This window comes from Conger conger, chromosome 12 (genome assembly GCF_963514075.1).
Source record: "Conger conger chromosome 12, fConCon1.1, whole genome shotgun sequence".
Lineage (NCBI taxonomy): Eukaryota > Metazoa > Chordata > Actinopteri > Anguilliformes > Congridae > Conger > Conger conger.
In genome coordinates this window covers 35102055-35122297 of record NC_083771.1, presented here as the reverse complement: position 1 = coordinate 35122297, position 20243 = coordinate 35102055, and the positions used below count along the sequence as shown (strand labels likewise).

General features: G+C 40.1%; 1 protein-coding gene across 2 annotated transcripts in view; it reads right to left on the bottom strand.

Moving 5' to 3' along the window:
- man2a1 (mannosidase, alpha, class 2A, member 1) overlaps positions 1-20243 on the bottom strand; it is a 116306-nt gene that overhangs the window by 19588 nt on the left and 76475 nt on the right. For both annotated transcript variants that reach the window (XM_061263463.1, XM_061263462.1), the window contains exons 11-17: positions 17623-17737; positions 17041-17108; positions 15522-15687; positions 14571-14807; positions 13790-13912; positions 13458-13572; positions 5276-5409 (exon numbers count right to left, since the gene is read on the bottom strand). In XM_061263463.1, coding sequence (XP_061119447.1) covers positions 5276-5409; positions 13458-13572; positions 13790-13912; positions 14571-14807; positions 15522-15687; positions 17041-17108; positions 17623-17737 — 958 coding nt within the window. The remainder of the gene's footprint in view (positions 1-5275; positions 5410-13457; positions 13573-13789; positions 13913-14570; positions 14808-15521; positions 15688-17040; positions 17109-17622; positions 17738-20243) is intronic.

Genomic DNA, 20243 nt, shown 5'->3' with positions numbered 1-20243 from the left:
TACTTTCCAACATCCTAGTTCCTACGTGTCTTGGATGGGTTCCTGAAAATGCAGAGGACAAATTACACCACAGGGTTCAACAAAGTACATCAGACAGTTACATTGCCACATTTCCTGTGAAAGGCTCTGCATATAGCGTGTGATCGTACATACAATGGCAATGTCTTTCTCTTAAAAGGCTCAAAACATTTAGTGAGTAGGTTCAGAATTTAGATATTCTCCAAAGCAATATTCATAGTTCACCTTTGAGCCTCTTGAAATGTATTTAATTTAGTATTCGGATACCATCATGTCATGCTATTTCCATTCCAACCATTAAAGGCAAATGTGCAATGTATTTAGACCAAGTATTGTGGTGTCTCTAGGCACTTGGTCTTACAGCATGGTCTGCAGGCTTAATATTTATATCTAGAGAAAAAGTCTATTACAGTATATTTGTTCTATTCACTCTGTGGTTGACCTTCAAATGTGACACTGTCCAAGGAGTAAATGAGAGGCAACAAGTTACAGAAGGTGAGGGATTCTGGTTTCTGGTATTTAATAGCTTGAGGCTGCAAGGAGTGCCTTCATTTAAACTCTCAGTTCTGGTTAATGTTTAAGGCAATGATTCAGGGTCTGAGTAACCACATCAATACAGGCTTGAGGATTAAGTTTAATCACAATAATAACAAAAAATAAAAATAAAAACTTCAATTAAATGCAGTTAGTGATAATAAAAAATATAAATGTAAACAAGCTGCCTCATTTTACAAACATTATATGCAGTGAGCTCCATATGTCTTGGGACAAAGACATTTTCTCTGCTTCTGTACTCCACAATTTTAGATTTGTAACCAAATAATTTGTGTGGTTAAATCACACACAACTTATTATTACATTTTTATACACATTGTAGAAATTATGATGTTTGGGACATATTAATGGACATATAATAATTTCTGCATATCCCTTGCATGCTGAAATCTGTGACCCATTGACATTGATTGCTGAATATCTTCTCTGGTGATGTTCTGCCAGGCCATGATTGCCACATCTTGAGCTTCTGCATGATTTGGTGGCTAGCTGCATTAGGTCTTCTATTCACCCTTCACCCCCCCACCTCTGGATCTTGGGCAGTTCCATTTGGCCTCCACACTTTGCTCTTGCCATCACAAGTAAATCTTGGTCTCATCTGCCCACAAGATCTTTTTGAAGTCTGCAGGTTTTAGGAACTTTAGGCATCTTGCAGTTTAGCCTCTGCAGTTCTATTTGTGAAGTCTTCAGCATTCACTGACACATCCACATAAAGAGGGCATGTGATCTGTCAGACAGGTATTTGCCAATTCTTTATGGCAAGATTAATCTGTCATCAACTGTAAAGGTCTTCCTTGGTCTACAAGGGGCCTATGCCACAAAATATCTCAACTTAGTTGAGTGAAGAAATCCTAAAGATGGCAATCACGGATAACAGCTATCCCAACACTATCGATCTGCACGTTCACATAAAAGGGGCGGTGTGAGCCAATGAGTGATGAAGAGAGGCGCAATTTACCGTAGACCTATATGCATGTGTCATTATTATTATTATTTTGTAGGTTTGTGAATTCATAAGCACATCTTGTTGAATGGAAGGGGGATTAAGAATTGATCATTTAACTTTGTTAGATCTTTAGCCAACGCATTGTTGAGTCGTGAACACAAAGAATCTCCACTAAGGCACGAGTGAGTCTTTTATAAGACCGTCTGGTGTATTTTTTTTTATTTTTACATTTACATTTACATTTTAGTCATTTGGCAGACGCTTTTAATCCAAAGCGACTTACAAGTGCATAGGTTCTACCACAAGTCAAAGCATCACAACCAGAACTAGGAAAATACACCTGGACTGCTGTTCTAAACATATAGTCGTCATCATAAGTGCAATTTCTTTTTTTTTCTTTTTTTTTGGGGGGGGGGGGGGTTAGACAGGGATAGGGGTATCAGAAGGGGGGGGCGGGGTAAGTCAGGAGGGAGGACTAAGGTAGAGTTTGAAGAGGTGTGTTTTGAGTCTGCGTCGAAATAGGGGGAGGGAATCTGCTGTCCTGAACGTATTTAAGATAAACCAGTAATGTTGCTTATTCATGAAAATGAAAGTTGGATATAAGGATAATTGTAGCAAATACTGGGCTCACCAGTGCTCACTTTCTTCTTAATGAAGTTGATTTACGTAGGTTTGGCCTATGTTTCAGATATAGGCATGTGTGGGTGTGTGTGCATGCATGCGTGTGCGTGTGCGTGTGTGTGTGTGTGTGTGTGTGTGTGTGTGTGTGCACGTATGTGTGTCCAGTTGAACATGGATAAGCTTTCTGGGAAACATTGTGCATACTAGGGGCATTGAACCATACACTTTTCCAGGGCGTCTTACTTACTCGATTGTATCAATAAAATATATGAATACATAAAATAATAATGGTAGGGTGGACGAGGGATTTGTTTTCTGAAAAAGAGCCTTGATGTACTCAAAGTTCAGACAAACATGGCCATCAAGAATTGACCGTGGGGAAACAAAGCATTCATTGCCTCTGCATTGTTTACCATCTGACAACTCATCCCAAAATCCCTGGGGAAAAGAGGGTTTTCTTTACAGTAAATACAAGACTCTGGATATTGTGCTTCATCATTATCCTCCATTACCCAAGGCACTAACAGGCTGGTCTTGTGGGAGCCAAGTAATATAAATCTCCCCTGGATCCAACTAAATGGGATGAGCTGTGCAGCATTTCACATTTCATAGAATCTATGCGAGGAGATGGAAAATACAATATATCAATTCACACTTTCCCTGGCTTTTATATTTATACTTGTACAGCTCTGCTCTGTGACAGAGTGTGAATGGCCAGAATGCAGTGGCAATTTTATTGCAGTGCTCGCCTTTCATTACACTGACAGTACAGTAACATTTGCCATTATTTTTTTCCACTCATTTTCAGATGACTATTTTAACTGTTCTCAGTAATGTAAGAAATGGGTGGTCCTCAGAGCTCCTTATGAACCAGCAATTCTAGAAAAAAACACTGCATGTAACCAACTCTTTTAAGGTCATTTTAGCTTTGCCCAGCATGATTAGTACGTGTGCTCTCTATATGTGTATGCTTGTCTAATAAACAAAACATTTTGAAAGGATGATTTATGTAAACACAATGTTTCATGCCAAAGCTCATTCATGACATCTACAAGCCTTCATGTTTCCATGAAATCATTCATATATTTGTATTTTGACAGCTACACAATTGTATGTTTGATTTAATTATATGATAATTAATATTGTTCATTTAGTTAAATTGAAGTTCTAAATTTTATGGTTAAGCATTTTTAATGAGACTGACTACTGATTTTGGTCAACTACAGCTGTATTTATAATCACAACCAAAAAAAAAATCCCACTATTTCTTTTGCTAATAGACCAAGTGCTCAAGCAGTATGAACACAGAGTATTTAACACAGGGCTAGCAGAGTTTATACAATTCTCTTCATATGTAGCATGGCCTTACACATGCAACTGCAAGCCAAATCTTGTGAACTGAAATTTAAGTAATAAAGGAAGACTTGGTGAATCTATTTATGGGACACAATAAAAGAAAAATAATTATAACACAACAGTGTGCCCAAGATTGCAGTGAATGTGTAATGGTTCCCTGAACAACAGTCCCAGATTTGACCTATAGAAGACATTAATATAGCTATGACCTATAGCTATATTAAGGACCAGTCAGGTTTTGAAGCATCTCAAAGCCACATCCATGCTCTAGAACATTTTTTCTTCTTCTTTTTTAATGATTATTATCATTGTTATTATTATTTTAAATATCTTGTTTGAAATGAAAGATTGAGTTACTCTGCAGAAAAGGGAATTGTAAATCCATTTTGAGCAAGAAAGAAAGCTCTGAAACCGGACTAAACTCACAGGTGTGCGTTTCACAGCAACTTTCTCAGCACGCAGAATACAAATCGTTGACCTGTCTGCTTCCCTGGCACCCAGAGGGTAAAGCTAAAGGTTATGTTTACAAATCACATTTTTACAACTTTTGGCTGACTTTTGCCTCACATTAATTCAGATGTTGTTTTTAACCTTGCTCAAGGACTGTGGATTGGATCCAATTTTCAGCATTTTAAATGTTAGGAGCCTTGGGAAATCAAGACTAGTGAAAAAAAATCAGCAGGGTTTCCTACCCTGAAAAGCTAATATTCTCCAAAGTAAGTAAACACACAGACAGAGGCAGGAGATACTTTGGGGATGACTCTTTTCAGAGAGGGAAAAAGTCCTTATAAATGAGGCTTTTTAGCTTAGTTCCAAGATTGTAAGATCAACTTGTATAAGAGAAGGGCTCTTCCACACCTATCAAGTAAGGTACATTATTTTTTTCATCAGTAATGTCATACGGGTGTTATGCCAAACCATGAAACCAGTTGAGTTGCTTTTGCACAGTGACAGCAACATGGGTCAGCCAGTCATGCTCAGCACAAGCACAGCCACAATTTAGTGCTGGACCACAGAGCACACCAGTGCACTCAGAATGAATGCGCTTCGCTGGACGCACCACATGGATTCTTTTTAACATGGGAAAAAGGTATGGTGCATTAAAAATTATGTTTCATGTTTTTGAAATATAAATACAGAGTGAATGTCTCCTTACAGAAAGATCCCCCCCACGATTCAGAATCTCCCAGTAGGCAAGTAATTATTTATTGGGAATGGCAATAGTCCAACTGACTGTGCATATATCCAATGAATTGTACTCTAATTGTCTTGATTGAAAACAGTATTCAAGTATCCAATACATACACTGGCACAATTAACTGTGTTGGTGACAACATGTTGTTTATGTGAATTAATAAGAACACTTGTGGTGAGCTAGCAACCAGTGTGTGTGGTCCTGTTGAGTGACCAAAAGCAAGTCAAAGTAAGAAATAACTGCAGCAATACCTTCAACCAACAAAACACTATGATCTACTGTATACTTGTATGCAGGACAATGTATAATTCTGTACTGTGAGAATTGTTTGTTTCTGGCACCCATTGGTAACATGACATTTGAGACTCATTGCTACTGAAAAATGTCATTTTCTGGCAGTGGATGAGCCACATCTGTTTTGGCTCCAGCAGAACTAGAATAGCTCCCCACCCGAATGTAACAGCTGTACAGCTTCTGCTTCCTTCACTCAAAGTGCAGCATTAAGTCCCTTTTTTCACAACCCAGGAAGAGTGGGAGAAAAAATTCAGAGAGAGAAAGAGAGAGGTGTGGGAAGGTAACCCTACCTGGAAGCCGTTGAGGTCGGTGAAGAATCGATCGCTGCTGTTCAGGTCTGAAGTTATCCTCATTGCAATTTCATGGTTCACCTCCCCCCTTATATCCACGGTATTGGAGATCTCCACAGACTGGCCCTCTATGCCTGGAACCGAGAGTTGAAATAGTAACTCAATTAGAGAGCCCCCACACCGGCTACTGGAACCGTTCCTTTTATTTTCGCTGTGGACAGGAGCACCGACCCATTTCTCAAGATTTCTGTCAAGCTCCTGTGGGAGTAAAGAGTAATGCTCTAAAAATATCATTGATCAATATGAGCTCTGTTTGTGAGTAGGAGGCACAGCACTGTATATGAGAACTTGTGCAGGTAATTATGTTTGTGAGAACTTGTGAGAATAATGCAGCAATACGTTTAAGTACAGGTACCTAGATGAGAATTCAAACTCAGTTTATCTAAGCGTGTTTTATGTGTTGATAAAAAAAGTGGGCATATAATGACAGACAAAATTCTGTGAATTATGTGCCATTTTTATCACAGGACTGAATGGTAATGGTAATGCTCATTATGTGACTGAACATGGTGCTAAAGTTAATTAGTACTTTGCTTATTATACAGTCATCAGTAAAATTGCACTGTACTATGGGTCCCCTTTGACCAAAGCATTCAGTGGTTTAAAGATTCAGTGATGTGAAAATTAAGTCAGCAAGAAGAAGGAGACAAGCTTTTATCATTTTCATCCTCAGAATGCTGTTTCTGGTCCTAAAATATGTGTGAGAAAAAAACAAGACCCTGTGGTATCTAGGTCAATGAAAGGATAAAGTATTACTTACATCCAGCTCTTTGCAACCCACAGGCAAGATACATGCTCATAACATACATCACGGTACCTATAGAACATGCATGCTGAAAGTAATGATATGGTGCTTTATTAGTTGCTTTGCTGAAGGAAAGATAATCAGTCTTTTGCATGGGTAAAGCCATTTGCAGGCATGGGGCGCATACATTTCAGTTCCATTAATGTCACATTGTTTGTGGAAGCTCAATCACTTAAATGTTGTGTGTCGAGGGGAATGGTCTCTTGTATGCAAATGACTGGATATCTCATTATTTGAAAGCCTTGGGGCTACTTAAGTTACTTAGGGTAAATCCCTAACAAAAACAGATTTAGCATCATGTCATGATAATGAGGGAGAAAGACTGTGGAACTTTCTGGAGCTCATTCCCCCTGTGGAGCCAGATATTCTTTTTTGTCATTAGACATTTCCCCTTCTATTTTCAAATATTTGCCCATAACAAAAGATGATGATTTCAAATCATGGTTTTGCTATTATCTTACGTTTAATATTTGCAGGCCTGCGTAAACAAGAACGAAAATGCTCTGTAAATTATGAGCCACCAAAATTTCTCCCGAGCAGAGAGTATAAATGGTAAATCAACAGCAATTATATTGTGTCTTTTTAAACTCTTGTAACAGTGCCAAGAGGTGAATGGCAGAGCGGTAAACTCTGCTGGAATTTCACAACTACACTGCATACCATTTCTGTTGAACCCCATAACCATAATATTCCTTCCACAGACTTAGGACTTTAAATGGTACAAGCCGAAAAGCAGTGGACATTCTGTAGACAAACAAACACATTCTGTTCTACTGTAGGTGTAGAGGGGTGTAAGGCTATCATCATCCTTTCAGTTGCTGTAAGGCGATGAGCAGGCTATACAGACCCTGCCTTCTATTCAACCCCATTTTCAGCTTTGTCTCCCTTAGTTAGACAGACTTTGAATTGTAGGACGATCCTTCTCTGCTTCACATCCAAGTTAAACAGAGGGTAACATATCCATGCCTCACCAGTTTGATCCTGTACGGTACTGTAGAGAATAGCTTTGTGCAAACGCAAGCGCGCAAGAGATGGTCGCACCTCCCAGCACAATGGATAAGCAGTTTGCTCCAGTGCAATCCAGAACATTCTCAGCGCATCATCTTCATGAAGCATTGCTGAGGTCTGGCTAGTTTATCGCTCGAAGCTTTCGCGTTTCACATGCCCCCTCCTGAGAGGAAGTCATGCTTTATCCATCCCTGGCAACAAACTCCAGAAGCCATCAAGCTGTGTGAAGGAGAGCTCACCTTGCCTTTTGTATTCTTCTTTGTGGCTTGGAAGCTCTCCCCTGTAGCTCAGCTCCAGGGACCGACTATCCCCTGGAGAGCAATTATCTCCGCTGCTTCCCCTTTCCTCCCCAGTCACACTCTGAGGGCGAGAGCCGGCATGCCTGCGCTCCTATCCCCTCCAGTACTATTAAGTCTGAGAGAATGCTGGGAAAGAGGCCAGAGCCGCTCCCTTCCCCCTGGCTCCTGGTTCTGCTGACTGGGTTGGCCATCCACCCCTACCCTTTCCCCTGGTGCACTACACTCAGGCAGAGGGAGAATTAAAGGCCCGTGCCCCTTTTTTCTTCTTTCCGCCCTTACTTTTTGGAGAATTTTTATTGCTTCTACTCCAATGAGCACAGTGAGCGCCCCGCTCCGCTCTCCCTCCTCCCCTCACCCTCCTGACCTCCTGTGCTTCACTCCCTTGCTATCAAGGGGGTACCTGCGGTTAGCACAGTGGTCTTAGAGTGCTGCGTAATCAAGTCCCTGTGCTCTGTTGGAGTCACCTTCGGGGACACTCTCACTCAGCTGTTTGCATGTCCCGACACTCTTGTAATTCGCCAGCTGAGAAAAACAATTCTGCAACCCTGTGAACCCGTATGCAGCCGAATAACACAGAGGATAGAAGATTCTGGTTTCCACACTCCCTTGTCCCTTCTGGAAGGTTCTGTGTTTCTTTGCATGTCCTGCGGGGCTGTGCGCTCACATGGGCCCCTCAGGCGTTTTATGCTGCAGAACGTGCCGCGCATGGAGCTCGGGAGGGGGGTCCACACCTGGCTGGGGGCTGGGGGCTGGGGGCTGGGGGCTGGGGGCTGGGGGCTGGAGCCTTGCGCGGGCCCTCGTCCAACGAAAGCCTGTCTTTGGAGCTGGAGCCTTGTGCGGGCCCTCGTCCAACGAAAGCCTGCCTTTGGCCTCCGAAGCCCGGGCCCTTGTGAGCGGAACCGCCAAGTGGGAATGCCGGTTACAGGATTTGCACGAGTCTGCACGCTTTAGTCGTGTGCCCTGCCTCAAAGCAGAATTTACTAAGTGTATGCTTAGGTTCTGCTGCTCACATACTCTGCAATAGCAGGCCCTCTTGTGTTGTTATCTCCTGTGGCATCTTGTGAGACCCCATTCTCTGGTGAAAGTGTACATTTGTGTTTTAAGGCACACATTGTTCCAAGAGACAAAGTGAGGCTTGCTGATGTAAGCATCTCTTTTCAATGGCAAGTAGATGGAATTAGGGGAGATGTAAAACCACAAAGAAAGTCAACATTTAGATTGTTAGCTTCCATAAAAAAGTTGATTGATTTTAGCAAAAATAGTACCCAATGCAAGGACAAATGAGCTTGTACCAGTTAAGAGAAAATCATAATATTTCCCACCGCTACCTTAAGCAGAGGCCCTTACATGTTACATGTCATTACTGGGTTTATTTCGCAAAAAATATACTACAAAACTATAGTAAGAAAAAAGCAAGCATGCTGCCTTATTAAACAGTTAGTCAACACTTGTTTCTTTGATTTATGTGAAGCGCTCATCCCATGCAACTATTCCCATATCATTATCAGTGAGACCTCCAGTCACAATCCATCAGTCTTGCTCTGCCATTGCATCACCTTATGTTATTTGAATATAATTTATATGTTGTACCAGACAGCACCATTTTTTATTTTTAGATTTCAGTGAGAATATTTTGTCAATGCAAATACAGAAATTTCAGAATCTCCAAACTATGGCACTATCTGGACTATGGCAATGAAACCTGGTTAGTACAGATACAGGAAGCATAAAAGTGATACTGACAGATGATTATTGATGTTTTTTTTTAAAGGTTACCATGAAATAAAAATCCTGTCCTTTTCCTTAAGTACAACACTGACTGAACATCATATGGACATGTCATATGAACAATGGTGATGGAAGTCCAGAGCTTTTCTTCTTTCATAAACAGAACAGTCATAAAATAACCAGAAACCATATGCTAACCACCTGTACTATGAACAGAAAACAGGCCCTGGACACAAGATTTTTGTGAAACAATATTTCACAATACTTAACATCAAAGGTTACAGTGTTTGAGCATCTGCAACTTTTTTTTAGTACTATTTAGAGTAATTCTGACTCTTGGAAAACAGATTCCCAAGGGTCACCTTTCAGAAGAGATCAGGTGTGTGCCTGTAGTCAAAAGGATTAAAGAGTAGTAACCATTTTATTCCAGGTATGCCAACTTCAAGCTTGTATTAAGAAAAGGGGTGATACAGTACTTAAAGGGTTACTGTGCAAAAAGACACTGCATACATTAAAGGGAGAATCCCACATTAAGAAACCAAAACCAAACTGATAACAACCGAGTCGCCTCTATTCTGCATTCAATTATCTGCTTGTTCAAAGAGACAATGGGTTTTCTGACAATAAAACAGAAGTTAATGGCAGACAGACAGATGAATGTAGTAGTCTCTTTTTTCTATGTATCCAACATTTCAACAATCAGCTAGCTACTATATAAAAACATATTCTGAGTATTTATGCATGAAAAGCATCCTGTTCAGTGACCTGGAAAAAAACAAATATAAATGCAGTGCTTTCTTTTACTTCTGCTCCAACTAGTATTGACATCCACTGGATTTATACAGAAATATGGTTGGTTCTCAATACTCGTATTATACTGTACAGGGCTCTCGCTGGCCAAACACATTGCCACATACCACACTGAGTGCAAATAGGAAACTACAGCCACTTATTGCCAGTTGGCAGTCAGTTAAAAGCTATTCTATGTAATGTCCATTTTGCCACACAATTATTATTAACATCGCATTATTATAAAATACTTTGTTTTACCCATTTTCGCATTCCTTATTAAAAAAAATAAGGAATACCTTGTTGCCATTTGTTTGCAACCTGCATCTATATTGTAGTGAGAACAGTGACAGCCCTAAAGTTTGAGTTACAGTCAAAGAGTTTCAGTTCCAGTCAAAGAGAAGTGAAACCAGCGTAAAATGACATCTTACCTTACACTCCTGCAACCATCCCATTTATCTCTCAGAATTAAAACAAGTGGTATTATTTGTCCTTTAACATGTAAATTTGGTGGCAAAATCAATACAATCGGCCATGTTTCGTTATTTAATGTGGAAAAAATCCATAAAAGAAAAGAAAAACTGGAGGGGGTTATTGACCTTATAGATTACATGATTAATATTTAATATTTGAAATGAGATAACGATTTTGTTGTTAGTCATTATTTTCATTGCTAATATGATTACTGCAAGATATTGATACATGCTGACACATGATCAATAAAACATGCACCAATGACCTCCATGTTTTTCATCATATGTCTGGGATTGCAGCTGCTAAAGAAATCCTCCTGAAGCTGAAATAACTACAGACTAATAACTAGACTAACTACAACATGAAAAAAAAGAAAAAAAAAATGCATATGGAAAAATAAATAAATAAAAACTCCTTAATGTCTGCCTCAGCACCCACTGAGTATGTCAGATTCTTTGAAATGAGTCTATATCTTCTGACAGCATCTGAGCAAATATGATACTGAATATCTGCTCAATATCAAATTTGACGCAGAAAAACTGCAGAACATTTTGACCCAGAAGACACACAGATACGAGGCACCTATTTTCCTTGTTGAAGTATTAATTTAAGATGATTATTATCCCGCATTTTTCACCTTTCTGCACATTGAGTTGTACTTTAGTTGAACTATAGCTATGCGACTGCTGCAACATCCTGGATTGGTGTTGGAGTGAAGAGACTATGTGAAAACCAGCCACTGCACCAGCTGATGCAGTGCACAGTTATCATGTCAGATGACAGCACGCACCTAATGAAAGAGAGTAGTTCTTCTATGAAGTGTGGGGAAACCCTACAGACAGAAACCCTCCCTCCTGCTGTGGCTAAATGTGTATTGCCCTCTGGGAATAACGGAAATGTCAGAGAGACAAAGACACAGAAAGCTGTGGACAACTGTGATTGGGAGCCCACATTGCAGGATACAATTTGTGGGTGTGGGTTTAAGGGGGGTATAGTTTCTCAGGTAACCATAGCATTATTTCCTCCAAGTGATGTTCCCAGCCCAGGATTTTAGTCCTCCTGAAAGCCGTGTTCGTATGTAAAAAAATTTATAAATAAAATAAACGCTGGATCCAAATTTACCAGAGGAACAGTGCTCCTGGAATGTGGGTGTGCACCTGGAATGTTAGTATATAACTGGGGATTTCTAAAAGAAAACATAAAACAGATGGTCCTATAATAATAAAAAATATATTTCAAAGAGAATGCTTTCAAAAGTTCCCCTCATAGTGGAAAGAAGGGAAATAAAGAAGCCCACTGAATCATGGCATTGATGGGATTAAGAGCCATTAATTACAATGATATACTGCTTATACATGAGACTAATTGCATGATCCCTCCCACCCTCTCCACCTCAGCTGATGAGTACTGAGAGCCCTGACATGAATGACTGCCTTGCATCACCCACGTAGGTGGTTCACTTTTATCCCTCCACTGTAAACCAGCTTGAGATCCTACGATGCTATAAAATGCAATCAATTTTTACGAACGTTTTAAATTACCAATGTCTGTATGTTATAGTCATCAAGGGTCAGAAGTATGGGCATATTCTGTAAAGAGATAAGACTAAAAGTATAAACAATATCTGTACACCATAATTTTCAAGGTACTTAATGCAATACTATAGCGTAAAAAAAAAATCATTAATGCCATAATCAGTGTGTGCAGAACCACCGGCATATTTCTTGTATTTTTCATAGAGACAATATTTCAGTTCTTACTCTGTGTGGTACAGTTCATGTCTGACAACATATATAAAGAACTTTGCAGGACATGCATTGAGGAGCGGAAACTAGCTGTTTTGCTAAATGCTGGGCATCTGCAGGAGGGCTCAGAACACAGGCTCTGCGTAACGTTGACAATAACCAGGCATCAACCGGCTCCAGCAGAAGAAGTGCTAGGCCACGATGGTATATGAAACATCTCTGTGGTTTGAAGAATGCTCAAATTTGGGTCAAACGGAGGGGGAATGCCCTCAGACTTTTTTTTTCTCCCTCAAAGTTGCGCAATCAGAGGTCACGGCATCACCTACATACGATAAGGGGCTTTGTCAATCAATCATGTGAGACGGCTCTGCACGTCCTCGGCAGAGTGAAAGAGGATCGCGTGTGAAGCGCTGTGTTGGTCACCGGGAGGATCAGGGTATTAATGCATCGCAGCGTTACACAGCCCACTCTCAATGGCAAGATAACCGCTCGGTCACGGTTCGTCTCAGATCGCCAGTACAACCCAACACGGAAAAAAACGCTGAATTTTAATACGTTCTGCTCAACCTCGCGTCACAGTTGTCAATTTGATTGAAAGCATCATCTGGCTTTTATTACATAAAAACAGTCCTCTTCAGTCATGGCCCACTGGTTTGAATGCCTCATTAGGTAAAGAACACAAGACAGTCTGACGCTCATTCTTCAGTAAAACAATGCAAGGCAATGGCTATATTGTGAGATCATATCGAGAATTGAAGCTTATTATGGCCGTTAATGGATGCACAGTCCCATCCGTATTTCCATGAGAAAATGGAATCAAAAGAAAGCACTAGGACCACGCATTCATAAGCTGCATAAGGGCGGCTGACCTTTTGTGCTTTATTGAGTGAAAATGTTCACCTTTCTGTGCTTATCTGAAAGGACTCCAGCTCTATCTGAGAAAGGATGCAATTACTTTCAAAAGCTAATTGCATGTACATGCTAAGCGATAATCATACGGTTAACTGAACTAAAATTATTCTGAAAATGAGCCTCGGCAACAACCCTTTAGTTTTCGTGAGATTTGTAATTTAAAAGTCTATTGATTTATCTATTTAATATACTGTAAAACAAGCATCTAAAAACATTATAAATTATGCATAGTTTGTGACAAAGTACAAGACTTTCTCCCAGTGTGAATTGCTATCTAACAAATTAGAGGTGCACTATATACAGTATACTGTATACCAAACATATAGTGAGGGCTATAGAAAAAAGAAAAACTTCCCGCTCACCTTGCACGTTGTAAAGACGGACATTGTGAGTCACATGTTCATAGATAGTAGTAACTTCAGAGAAGACCGTTCCTTTGGCTATTCTAACCATGGGAGGACTGCTGCTAGTATAACTCTGCGGGACAAGAGAAATCAACAAGAATTAAAAATTCATTAGAGCTCTGTTCCAACAGCCACTTCCTTTGTCTTCAGCTTTCAATTACAAATTGCTGAGGTACTGCTCCCATTTTGTGTTTTCTTGGCCACTGAAAAGGTACATTCTTCAAGAATGTGTAAATAAAATGTATGGGCAAAGTTGTGGTTAATGTGAATATACAGTAAGCATTGCTTACCTTCCCTTCCCCGTCAGGCAGAAAAAGGTAGGCCCCACTCTTATCTCTCTTGCTGGTTGTTCCATACCATAAAAACTCCACCTTTACGTGTTGCTCAGCACCATCTTCTTTGTTTTTCACTTTCTGAGTGACACACACAAACACACACAGAACCCGTCCTCAACTGCTGTGATACAGATCAATCTTTCCCTGATGAATGCAAGACAATTCAATTTGCATCAGTGTGTTTGGAGAGTGGCCCATCCATCAAAATAAGTTTTACTTCGGAATAACTCTACAAATTGATAGCTCTGTTTTTTTAAAATCATTTTTATAGCCTTCTAGAAACAGTAAGATGTGCTGAAGATGTTTCATCTGTAGAAGTCTAAGAAGTAAATACAATGAGCCCCACAGAACAGAAGTATGACAGGCAGATAGACAGATACATAAATAAATGTAGGTATTTTCTGGGGCACAGTCTTTTTATTCTTAAGCTAGCCTACGAAGGCTACACCACAAATGTTACACAGTAAACAAGGTAAAAAATACTATATTTGGAAAAATAAATATCATGTAGTAGTTTGCCGACTACTATCTCAAGACAAGGCAATACTCATTGGACAAAACAAATACTGTACCCCTGAGCATACAAGTTTCTGGTATTATTATGACTATTAGGATTATTAGGATCAAAATGATAATGGTGATTATGATGATGACGATGATTATTATTATCATCAACAGCAGGCAGCTTTCAGATAGTATTATCAAGATTTCCAACAGGGTTAGGGGTGGAGCTCACCTCCATTATGCCTGATTCAGAGGAGCACCAGATCTTCAGGAGGGGACTTTCTATGGTGAAGTGGCCAGAGCCATCTTCTGGCAGGGCCACTCTGAAATGTTCTGTCCCTGTAATGGACAGCTTGCTCCCCTGCTTGAAGAAGGTGTAGTCCGCTGCCGGAACTGTCCGGAAGTCCCCACTCTCGCTCATCTGGTAGACACTGAGGCCCAGGGCAGGCACCTGTGCCACGAAGGACAACTGTGGAGAAGAACCGCCACTTAAGTTAAAAAACACATGCATTTCAAGCAAAACATTGCAATTCTGCCTTATATTTTCCTAATGTGAAGAAATCCAACTGATATTGCAATTGTTCACATGGATGTATAAACACACTTTTCTATATTGAAAAAGTGGAACAATTGGGCTCTGCAGCGGAGCACATTTCTGTGTATTACTGCTATATACAAAACAGCAAAGTATAATCATTTGAATGTAATGACTTTGGTCAAACAATGAGTTTTGAAAGAGCCAATGCTTACGCCATTACAGCAGAAAAAATAAAAAAGATGTCATGTAATTATTAATCAGTTTATCAATAACACACACACACAAAAAACTGAACTCAAGATGCTTTTGTTTATCTTAAGGCAGGATTTTACAAATGCAGTGAAATTAAATGGCAAATGCAGCAGCCCACAAACGTCCCTTAGGCTACAGCACCACCCGCTGAGAATGAAGATCTCGCATCAAATCAATCCATGCATACACTGCCTACCCTGAGACCAAATCTGCACTCCACAAACCAGCATTCCTCACTTCACCTCCAAAACATACAGTCACACTGCAGTCCACCCTGCACATGTTCACACTATCATGAGCCTCGCTAGCATCTCTGCTTGAACTGACCACCACAGACCGTAAACAATGGCAATGCCCTGTGAACGTGACCAACAGAAGGACATTTTTTTTTACCTGGAAGGCCTCTTTGGAGGCCTTGGTGGGCCCCTCCCAGACAGCGCCCATCTGGGCCACCACCGGGTGACCATGGGCCGTGAGCACACGTACTCTGGGCGAGCTGACGTACACGGTCACCACAGACGACCGGTCTTGATCTGAGGGGTTGTAGATGACCAGGGACCTGATACAGAGAGGGAAACGCTTCAGTCGCAATGACCGTGCTGAAATGACACATTCATAGCAACCAAACTGGAAGCAGGCCTTGGTAGGCAACCAAGCTTATTTAAAAAGGAAAGCACTTCTTTCTAAAACTTTAAGGTACCATTAATCCTATTCATTTTCAGCATGCATTTATCTAATAAACCCACGCTTATATTGGTCATTAGCATTTAAACTGTATTTAAATCCTCAAGTATTCATTGTAAATGTATTGAAAAAAGGAAAAGAATTATATGATCTTTACATATTCATATATTCATGACTTTGATTTCACCAATATATTCTGATAAATGAATTTAGACAGTAGAAATCTGCATAAAGCTTGCTAAAACCAAATGAAGTCACACATGAGTATCAGATTAAGGTGTCAAGTAGTATGCCTAAACCTTTTAATGGTTTGTTTTTTTATTATAATTTTTCTCCATATTTTTCCTTAATGGCCATCGCATTCTCAGCCAATTTTGGAGGGTAAACAATAGTGGGGGTGTCCTCTGAACAGCACTTTTACCACTCTGTAGTCCACTTGCTTTGTAGCCATTTTGCTGGAGGCAAGCAGCTTACCCAACCTTAGCAAGCACCAGCGCAGTAACGCAATCAAGCAGCCCGTATGAAAGTGCAATATCCCACCAATACACTGAAAAAAATCTAAATATATGATCAAGCTCTGAAAAAAACATATATATAGTTCCCCTGTATGTTTGAAGATAAAATATTGATCATTATCCACATTGGTCATTATATGCAGACTTTTTAAAATCCATTTTCATTGTGTGCCAATAATTATGGAACCCACTGTATCTGCCAAAGAATTTCATCCCACAATTCCATTGCATTTCTGCAAGAGAGACGAGTTGCCATTGCGTCATTGTGCATAAAGAGGTTTAGTGTGCAAGACCTTTGTTGCCTTGGTAATGCTTCGCCCAATTAGCTTGGCATGCTTCCAATAAGTCTTGTTTTGTGTAGCTCCAGATATCAGCACAGAAACAGCTCACATGACCTCACTTGGCACTCAATGAGAACACCTTTCTGACTATTAAAATGCCTTTCAGCAGGAATGTTGTCTCTTTGCCATGAGAAGAGTAATGATATGTAATATTTCTGACAACCAGTCCATCATTAATCTTTTGCCTTAGGAAGGAAGCATAATGAAGATGCTTGACTAGTGTCTTTTCTGGCAGAGAATCTTTGTGACAGGACAGAACAGTGTTTACAGATGCTGGTGGGGCTTCCTAAAAGATAAGTGGCTCTGTACAGCTGTAAATATTAATTTGTTTGATATTCATGAGCATAGATTTGAAAAGGTAAAATAACTCACCTTGGCTTGGCTCCCAGCTTTAGGACTGTTTTACGGGGCAAGGCATCTTGAGCAGGCTGGATGTCATCCTTTAGAAATATATGAATGTGTTCAGAACACACAAAGTCAGAATACACTAGTAAAACAGACATATAAGAAATCAAGGTATGTATAGAACAAATACATTCTGTACTTAATATTATACTGATCATATAGGTGTTATTTTTCTATTTTATGTCTTCCTATTTGAGATGCTTCATTGAATGTAAGGACATTTTATAATTCTTCTCCACATAAGTAGAAATATAAGAGCACTCCAAAAAAAGTAATATAATACATGCTTAACAAATAGTAGCCAGTTTCTGTCCCAACAGCATGAAAATCCTACACGTTTTCTGGATTTTGTCAGGAAAACAGTGCCTGGCAGTCAACTGTATGTTTAATGCCTAATGATTGATCAATTTGAGTAATTCATGGCTTTGGATGGAGTCCACTGCCGCCTGTTCCTGTTTAAATGACAGGCTTGAAACTGGCTCCAGAGATCAAGCCACCCACATGTGGGTTTATCTCACAGTAACTGAAAGGGGAGGAGCTCTCACTCACCATGTGAAAGAAAGGGGTGGAAGGATTGTGACTGTAAAGTCCTTTGCCTTTCAGTGTCAGCCAATGGGCAGAGTTGATAATCACCTGCTTCAATTTCAAAATGGAGTGAAACAACCTGAAGAGGAGGGAAAGATGCATCTGAGCATAAAAGCAGTGCTGTTCATCTGGCAGATCCACTTCTAGATCAACACAGGTGCCATGCTTCTTTAAAGGTAGTGGCCATGGCTTTTTGCAGCTGGGCTTACTTCATGTTATGGATATGAGAAAGATACCCACAGCAAAGGCATTGATCCATACGCGTTCATTAATTCGGATTTTAATTGGCCCAAGCTTTGATGTATACCAGAGAACTGGGGGAGCAGCTAATTGAAGCACATGCAAAATGTTTATTAATAGGTGGTACGACATGATCTGAAAAATGGGTTGCCAACTGGTTCTGCTTTGGTGAATTCCACTGATTGTGGCTGGAAATATGAAGCAGTGTAACAAATAGAAGTTGAACTAAATGCCTGGACTCTTGCATTAACCATGTCTAACTGCTAGATGAGCCAGAATAATGCCTTTTTAGCTCTTGATCTCAGAAGCATTGTTGCCATTAGCAATTCATGCAGCCCTGGAATGTTGATCCATAATTTTATGTGACCTACAAAATGGGATGCAACATTGAGTATATTTACTATTATCACACCTAAAGTAAATTAATAAATAAATTATATAGGGAGACCCATAGATATGATCAGCCAGACAAGACTTTAATTTTCTCAATTTTGTCATTGAGCCCAAATGATAATTGGATACTGAGCTGATGACAATGCAGTCCCAAAAAGATTGCGGAATTACGAACACAGCTTTGTACTACCAAATACACTGTCTTATGGCATGCCACAGAAAACAAAGAAAGAAAATAATAATCTAAATAATAAGAAAATAAAGTCTTCAATTGAGCCTCTGACCCTCCTGACAGAGTGGAGGAAGCTATGAGACGAGCATTAGTAAGGGTCTGGACACCACACTGGAGCAAGCCCCCAGAGCACGGACATTTCATGTGCAAACACAAGCTCCAGCAGGTCAATACCTCTGTGCTCTTAGGGACCTTCAAAATGGACGCCCTTTTTGTAAATGACTGGGACACGCAAAGTCAGTGGTTCTAATCCCGTTGTAGCCACTATAAGATCTGCACAGCCCTTGAGCAAGGCCTTTAACCTTGCATTGCACCAGGGGAAGATTGTCTCCTGTTTAGTCTCATCAACTGTATGTCACTCTGGATAAGAGTGTCTGCCAAATGCCAATAATGTAATTAAATAAATTGGCAGGCTATATGCATTCTGACACAGAGCATGAAAACGAAATGGAAAAATCAAAGTAAACGTGGGTTTCCCCACCAGGGAGAATGACTGGTTTTGGGGGATTAACTGCTGTCCAGGCATATGACAAGGTAACCCCCTCCCCCACTAAAGTGTAAATGTTTTCATTTGAGTCTGTCAAATGCCTTTAAACCATACAAATGTCTACACTTATTATGTATTCAGATCTGCTGGCATAGAACCAAAGGAAGCTCTAAAATGTTCATCTGAAAAGCAGAGACTGTCCTGGGGCAAGCTGAAAGCAGCCAAAGGCTTTCAATCAGCTCCAGTCTGTACTGCAGGAGAAGCACTAACCGCGGGTAAATGTTTGAAAAGCGCCTCTCCAAATGCCAGTGACAGGCAAGGAGAGGGACACCCAAAAATCACCTGGAGTGTAGAGACCACAGATTCCTGAGGTGCTGGCTTTTTGTTAAATTCCCATAAACAAAGGTGCCTTAAATACCTGTTTTAAAGCCATTTTGATGTTCAATCAGGGCTGATTTGAAAATCAATACTTTCATTTGTTCCTCTTCATTAAGCCGCCTTGTACAGCATCTCTTTATTCTGCCCTCACCGCTCAGCCTGGCTTCTCATTATTCTGCTGGCCTGCGCTGTTATACAGCCAATCAATCACAGGCTTTTTTTCTCACTGCTTCTAGACAATGGCAGCTTGAAATGAATCCAGATATAGAAAACAGAATATTAAAAAGCGGCTAAATTAATATATATGGCCCAATGCACTGATGGGCAGAACAGGGTAAAGGAAAGGCATCATTTCAGATGTTAGGGGCATGAGGTGCAGACATCGATTGTGTTTCTGTTGCTTGAGATCAGCAGTTAAACTACAGAATCTGAGATCTGAGGGTAGATGCTTGTGATATCCTAGTAGCATAGTAGTATGAATGAATATATTAGAATGCATTTGGCTTTTGGAAAGATTTCCATTTATAAATAGGGGTAAGCAAAATATTTCATTTTGAGAAATATTGTGATTTGCATATAAACACAAAAAGGTTTATATAAAATGAAGTCAAGAAAATTGTGTTTATACAAATCTACATTGGGGTCAACTTGAGGGAACACATTTGTTTGAACACAGCAGGATGAGATACTGTAAGATCTTTAGGCAGGATAACAACCCTCCACTCACAGGGGACGTATACATACATACAGTCCTAAACAAACTTGCTGTTTATATACTTTTGGTAGAAGAATACTGGCAACAAATAACTAGTCTATTGAAGCAGAAAATGTCATTAATTGCAAGTCTCTTTAAGC